The sequence below is a fragment of the Helianthus annuus genome, chromosome 15, assembly GCF_002127325.2.
Source record: "Helianthus annuus cultivar XRQ/B chromosome 15, HanXRQr2.0-SUNRISE, whole genome shotgun sequence".
NCBI classification, from domain to species: domain Eukaryota; kingdom Viridiplantae; phylum Streptophyta; class Magnoliopsida; order Asterales; family Asteraceae; genus Helianthus; species Helianthus annuus.
Window position 1 is genome coordinate 26,905,243 of NC_035447.2, and position 7,948 is coordinate 26,913,190.

Here is a 7,948-nt window from a genome sequence, read left to right on the forward strand (position 1 = left end):
CCAACACATCTCAAAAGTCAATACCCACCTAAAAAACAAACATCTCAAGCGGGTACTTATTAGCTTCACCAACCCATTAACCTTACCATAAGGGGTGATGGCGGTGTGTTGGGATGAATACTTACCCTAAATGCCTTACCCGCTTGTGCAGTTGTGCCCCGTCCCCCTAACAATAGTAAACATTTAAAACAAAATTTATTTTGGTCATTATAATAAGAATGAGGGTCCCACAAATACATAGTAAACAATTAAAACAAAATTTATTTTGTTTATTATAACAAGGAAGGATGAGGGTCCCACAAAGAGGCAAATAAGCACTAAATTGCCTTGGGCCCACTTGAGCCCAAACACTAAAAACACACGTCTAGACCTCCAACAATACGCAGCTATGGCGTCAGGCGTTTTAATGGTTCTTACTTTTAGTATTTCTTAACGTGTTGGACCCTCCAAATCCCCTTCTCATTAATCAAATTACACACCATATTTCATATATCTCCATAATCCTTCAAAACCCCTTTTAACTCTCATCAATTTATCATCATCAAGTCCTCAATCATCAGGTGAAATCTACTGTTTTGTTTTGAATTCAATCGATCGGTGAAAAGGGTTGATTTGTAATCCGGAGTACTCAGTTGGGTCTCGATCAAAATTGTATTTTGATATCGTTTCTTGAATCTTGAATTCTTGATCTACATGATGAATTTAGTCAATTTACAGAATTCAAATTCAGTCCATCAGTCAAGCAAATTGTCTAAGAAAATACCCTTTTCGGATTGTGATCAGTCTCGATCAGCTTTGGTTGATTTGATCATCTTGATTGTTGTGATCGGTGCTTGTGGGTTCTTGATACACCCCTATATAACGTTGCTGTTATCATTGGTCCAATGGGTTATGGTTAAACATGATGTTATAAGTGGTCCAATTGTTTATGGGCTTTTAGGACTCGGGGTGTTAATCGTGTTGATGGCTATGTTAGCCGTTACATTGTTTGAGAGTCGAAAATGTGGTCAGCCAGGCTGTCGTGGGCTGCGAAAGGCTGTTGAGTTTGATATCAAGATTGAAAAGGAAGATTGTGTTAAGAATTCGAGTTTGGGAAAGAATGGACTTAAGAAGGGGTTGTATGAATTGCCAAGGGATTATGAGAAGGAGTTGGAGGCGGAGTTGAAGAAGATGGCCCCGGTTAATGGTCGTGTGGTTCTTGTTTTTCGAGGCCGGTGCGGGTGTCCGGTTGTTCGAGTTGAGGTTCCGGGTCCTAAGAAGAGTAACAGGAAGATCAAGAAGTAGATATGTGATGATATAGATTCGGTGTATATAGTTTAAGGTTATGGAATAAGGTCATGTTTAAAGAGTTTGGTATATACTTTTGCATATTTTACTTTATGGTTATAATATAATATAATGCTTTTATGTTTGATGCTCTAATATTTCTTTTGTAAATGTTTGTGGTAACGTTTTTTATTTGTTGAATCGTTTAGTTTATTTTTGTGTGAGCATAGTTGAACTCAAATTTAATAATTCAATCCGATAAACAGTTCTAAGGGTGGAGGGTATAGTCAATCACCCTAGAGTGAAATCATACCTAATAATATTATGCCATGTCAATTCCCCATTTTACACTCAATCACTAGGTATGGTCAAACACCCCTCAATTAAAAAAAAAAAAAAAAAAAAAAAAAAAAAAAAAAACTTGATTGGTCTCTCCTCTCTCTCTCCTCTCCTCTCAACACAATCGGTAAACACTCACCGAAATACCCACCCTCTCTCCTCCTCACTGAATACCCACAAACACACGGTATAGTCACCGATTGGTGACATACCCTCCCCGCACAAGTACCCGAGGATTATACCCTCTACCCTAAGTTTCTGAAAATAACTCATTAATAACGTATGTTAGGGTTGGACCATTAGTTAGCCCATTAGTCAAATGGGTCTAGGGTGTTCTTGTCCTACGTTTTTAGTAATCTAATTTTTTTTTTAATCTTCTATCATTGTTTCAACATGCTCTAGCCGACGATGATACTTGGAATAATAAGAAGCAGGTCCAAGAACTAGCGGACTCAAATATGGACTAACTTGACAAGGGAAAACTTGGCAGAAATGACCCAAACTAACGGGCACAACATGGGCTACAATTGGAGTTACGAGGCCCAAGAGTAGGCAAGCGTCTAAAAATACATAAGATCATTTAAACTTGAGCAAAATGTTTAAATCCTTCCTAAGGTTTGGCACTTTTGCTTGTTTCATCTAGAATAAGATTTTTTTTTTTTTTTTGTATCCCTATCGTTTCATTTCTGTTGTAATTTTTATCCAAACTACTAGCTCAGTTAAAATGTAACATTAACTTATAGACGATTTTGGCAATTCCTAAACCTTATGGACGATTTTGACAATTTACCCATTTGTTCTTTTGTTTTTGATTTTTTTTTTCATCTTTAAATAAAAATATTTATAAATATAATATATATATATATATACACACATTTATATATACACACTTGTTTTTCTTAATTCTCTTTTTTACCTTTAAATAAATAATAATAAATTAATTATAATACATATACATAAACACACGCATTTATAATTATACACACACAACACACATACACACATACACACTCTCTCTCTCTCTCTCTCTCTCTCTCTCTCTCTCTCTCTCTCTCTCTCTCTCTCTCCCTCTTCTATCATTCTCTCTTATCCACCTCCATCACCACCACAACCACTACTGCCGCCACAACCTCCTCGTCTATCTTGGCACTTATACCTCATCTACCCTCGTTGATCCGTCATACCAAACATCAATACCATTTGACTATCTTATCGTATCAAACAACCTTAAATTTATTATTATTTTTTTATTTAAGGGTAAAAAGGAAAACCTTAAAAAATAAGTGTGTGTGTATATATATATAAATGTGTCGTAGGGAGCCGCTAAAATGAAAACCACCCACAGTTGTAAGAACCACGAGAACCACTCTCCACCAATCATAATTTGCCACATGTGCACTTTTATTTTATATTCTAAGGGGTATTTTGGTCATTTGATTCAAATGTCTAATCCACTGTCTCTGTCTTTTGCCTGTCTCTCTATTAGCCTCTTTAAAGACTTTTATCACTCCCCAAAAATGAAAACCTCTCATCTCTTATCTCTCTCTCGAAATTGTTTCAGAACTTTCAAAATCCATCATCTCTCTCTCATCTTCATAAAGAAACCACAAAACCCTCATCCCTCCTCCATAACTTACCCGCACCACCGCCACCACACCTCCACACCGGCGACTCCCAAACACCAGACCCACTCCGGCGGCCCCCTCATTTCTCCGACGCCCCCTCATTCTCCGCACCACCTTTCTCTCCTCTGATTTTCTGTTTATACTTAGAGAAAGGGGTCTTGTTGGCGGTGTAGTGGGTTTTTCTCTCCAGCGACTGCCGACAGTTCCGACCACCTACCACCGACCATTTAACCTCCATCATGGCAACCACCTAACTCACCTCTCTGTTACACCACTGCCGGTCAACCACCGTGGGGCTCCGATTAACACCCAAGTTCATAGTTTCTGTTAAATTTCAGTTGACTCGTGAATCCAGGTATGAAAGTTTGTATTTTTTAGTTGTTAAATGAAGATGATTAGTTTTATTTAACTGAATTTTTGAAGATTGTTATGTGGGTATTGAGTTGGTTATTGAAAAAGATGTTGGAGTGTAAAGACGGGTCAGGAGCTTCAACTTAGTTCAAATTAGTCAGACTATTATGATTTTTGTTTGGGATTGATTCATTTCCCTTGTAGAGGGGCAGTGAAACTAGTGGTAAAAGGGTTTGATTTTTTTCGTATAGAGATGTTCTGAAACAAGTAATTTTGGGGCTGTAGGTTGGAATAGCGGCTCGGGTTTCGGTGGGTTTATGATGTTGCAACGGAGGTGTGGCGGTGGGTTCGGTGGGTTTGGTGGTGTGACAGTGGGTTTGGTGGTGTGTCGGTGGTTTTGGTGGTGTGTGGCAGTGGTTAATCGACGGCTCCGATGTTGGGTTTTGAGGCCGACGGCTCCGATGTGTGGTGGGTGGCAGTGGGTTTGGTGGTGTGGCGGTGGGTTTCGTGGGTTTTGATTTGTGTTCTTTTGAATCTGTAGGTTTTGATATGGTCGATTGGGTGGCAACGATGGCACGGCAAGGACGGCTAAGGGTAGGTTTTTTGAACCTGCAACCCCACTTTTGCAGCCTTTTGATTATCAGATAATCTGAGCCAAACCCCTTTTTTTTTCGAGATACACTTTGTTTTGATGTTGTTGTTTTTTATTCCCCCCCCCCCTAGTCGATGATGATAACGATATATCTGAGACATCTCCCGAGTTTGCGATTTCTGGGTGCGTTCGTTTTTGCGTAAATAAGTTTTTGTAAAAAGAAAAAGTTAAACCGTAAACTTTTTAACGTAAAACGTAAAAAACGTAAAACGTAAAACGTAAAAAGTTTTGTGTAAAACGTAAAAAGTTTTACGTAAAACGTAAAATGTAAAACGTAAAAAGTTTTACGTAAAACGTAAAAAGTTTAACATAAAACATAAAAACTTTTACGTAAAACTTAAATCGTAAAAAGTTTAAAAAGTTTAACGTAAAACGTAAAAAGTGTAAAAATCGGCGTGTTAAAAAAACGTGTAAAAACCGGCGCGTTAAAAAAACGACGCTTGAAAAAACGGCGCGTTAAAAAAACGACGCTTGAAAAAACCGGGCGTAAAAACGGCGCGTTAAAAAAACGTAAAACGTAAAAAGTTTAACGTAAAACTTAAATTGTAAAAAGTGTAAAAAAATCTGAATTTAAAAATGCTTTTAATAAAAAAATTACGTTTAAAAAATAAAAAGTAATATAATAATACAAAAAACTAATAAAAAACAATAAAGACAAAAAGACAAAACAGAGTCATTTTACTAAATTAACCTTTTAGAATAAAATATTAAAGAAATAATAAGACAAAAAACATTTAATATTATTTTTAGTTACTTTTAATCTCATCCATTGATTTTGAAGATCTAATGGTTAGGAACTGGTTCTCGCGGTTATTACAACTGAAGGTGGTTTTCATTTTAGCGGTCCCCATGTGTGGTATATGTATATGTATATATATATATATATTATTTATAATTATATTTATTGTTTTTATTTAAAAAATAAAAGAAAAAAATTACAAAACAAAAGAATAAACGAGTAGCTTGCCAAAATCATCACTGAGGTTTGAGAATTGCTAAAATCGTCCATCAGAGTTAACAATAAATTTTAACTGAGTTAGTGATTTGGATGTAAATGGTCAAAGTAATAAAACATCAAGGATGCTGTTACAAAAAAAAAAACTTATTTTGGATGGAACAAGTGAAAGCGCTTAAACCTCGGAAACAAGTTTGGTATTTTACTCTTTATACTTTGTTGGTATATGTAACATATGTGAGTTTCATTGGGGAACACTAAAAAACTGGGGAACCGGTGAACACTCTTAAAAATTTAACTTAATATGTTAAAAATCATTTTTATTTTAAAAAATTTCGACGCCTTTTCTTATAAATACTTGTAGAAGCATTTTGAATAAAAAATCAAAAACTAAAAATATAAAAAAAAGTTTAAAAAAGCTTAATTCTTTTTAACAAAAATGATTTTTTTATTGGAATATTTTCTAACCATTATTATTAGGAAAGCGCTAGAAAAAAAATTTAAAAAAATTGATTTTTAACATGTTAAGTTAATTTTATAAGATATATTTTTTAACTGTTTTTAAAACTTTTTTTAGTTTTCTAATTGTTTTTATATTTAAAAAAATTGATTTTTAACATGTTAAGTTATATTTTTTAACTGTTTTTATATGTTTCTACATATATTCATAAGGAAAAGCGCCAAAATTTTTGTAGAAAAAGTTGTTTTTTAACATGTTAAGTTGTATTTTTAAAAATGTTTCTCGGTTCCCCACTATTTTAATATTTCCCAATGAACTTTCCCTTGTGTAACATACAAAATAAATGAGGTGATAATAAGTCCGCCACTCGCAATATATCTTTGCTACTAACATAAATAAATGAGAAAGACTCCTTTGCTTGATATATATAGGATTGTTCGATCTGGCAAATTGTTATGTCTTTTTCTCCTTTTCTTATAATAGGCGACGAGAAATAATGAAGAACATCTTAAATGGGGTTTGTGTCATACTCATATACCAAATTTGGTAGAACGACTATGATCCTTCACGTTACACATTAAGTAATATGTATTTTGCATATAAATTTTTTACGTATCTTTTCATGTGTTAATCTCATTTTTAAAACACATCTCTTTAAGCAAACATTTTTCTAATAAAAATTATTTATAAGAAGAAAATAATGTATACACAACGAAAGAAAACTTAGATTTAAAGAAAAATATCAAAAGGTTTCACAACAGTATAAATTTACTATATCTTTTAGGGGACCCGGGGCGGTCTCCTTTTGTTCCGTGATAAACCTTTTCAACGCGTTATACAATAACAATTTCCACCCCGCATGCTTTCTATAACGCGTTTTAAGTTAACGAAATCAGAATTTCGTGATATTTTCAACGCGTGATGGTTGTTTTTTGTGAGTGTAATTGTTGGTTGGGGGGAAATTGTTGGGTGTGGTGGTGAGTGATGACCACCCCGACTAAAAAAGGTTGTGAGTGATGAAAAAATGGTTGATGACATGGCGGAACTTGATTGGTGTTTGTGAGTGATAGTTTCTATCACTAGTGAACCACCCCCCCTCCCCTTAGGCTCACACTAGAAATAATATGTTTTTATTGTTTTAGGTGATAATACATTTGTTTTAGTTTATACTAGTGATACATTTTAATGTTAATCTCATCTTTTGTTTTGGAGTCACCTAACATCGAGAAAGTTGGAATTCTAACTATTTGATTAGAAGCTGGGAGCCGCGGCCTGTTGCATTGAGTCGCAGCTTGCTTCAAGCCAAGGTTCTAGTGTGTGTCGAAGCCAAGAGACAGGCAAGATGCGGCTAGATCAGGTCAAGCGGTTAAGAACAAGCAAGATGCAGTTAGGATGACTGAGCCGTGGCTGGAGATACTTGAGTTGCGGCTGGTGGTAGCTTGCACTGCAACTTCTGTTTTATTTGGTTAAAGTCCTACGTTTAGGTAGATTAGCTAGGATAGTAGTGTGCTTATTTGTATATCCTATTGTTTAGTATTTGAGTTGGTTTAGAAAAGCTTGTTTAACAAGATTGGGATGTGGTATCATATATTTGTCTCAATATTGTGTACCCTTGTAATCAGTTCTCTTGAAATTTCTTTATAACAAAAAGAGTAGCACGAAGTTGTGCAAAGATATGAGTTCATATCTTGGCGAAGCTCATATACGAAATCAAAGGCTGAAAACCGAGACCTGTAAAAACGACTGAATCCACCAAAGAAGCTAGATGACATCCGTGTGTTTGTGATTGGCATAGCGAAAAGATCCTATGGATCAAGAAGAAAGACAAAAGACTCAATTTGTGTAGAGGCATGTGACGAGCCGAAGAACAAGGTCTGAGAGAACAAACACAATGAAGAACCATAAAGAATATCAAGAAAAAGGATGATGGATCGTATCTGTAGCCACTCTCTTACAATGGCCGACTTTTCAAGTGGTTGGTGATAAGAAGAAACTTAACAGCCAGAATTACAACACATGGTATCCTCGCATGAGTTTGTACTTGCAAGGGCAAGACCTATGGGAGGTTGTTAACAGGTCAAAGACAACACAACCCAAATATGTGTTTGTCTCACATTATGGGTTTGTGATCACCAATGTCTCGATAAGTATGCACTGGTATCAGTAAATATTTTGAATGTCAAATACTTAGAGCATTTTCGGTCCTAAAAATAGCAAGTAAAATGGGACAGTAGGTTACACACCTTACCTAGTCTTTAAAGCAAGCAAATCGAGGAAGAGTTGTACTATTAACATGTAAA

The 7,948-nt window shown here is 35.3% G+C and overlaps 1 protein-coding gene across 1 annotated transcript; it reads left to right on the forward strand.

Annotated features, from left to right (window-relative positions):
- The first annotated feature begins 291 nt into the window (after positions 1-291).
- Positions 292-1,412, forward strand: LOC110911071 (uncharacterized protein At5g19025). The gene has a single exon (XM_022155646.2). The coding sequence runs from the start codon at positions 694-696 to the stop codon at positions 1,282-1,284; it is 591 nt and encodes a 196-aa protein (XP_022011338.1). The 5' UTR covers positions 292-693; the 3' UTR covers positions 1,285-1,412.
- Positions 1,413-7,948: the final 6,536 nt, after the last annotated feature.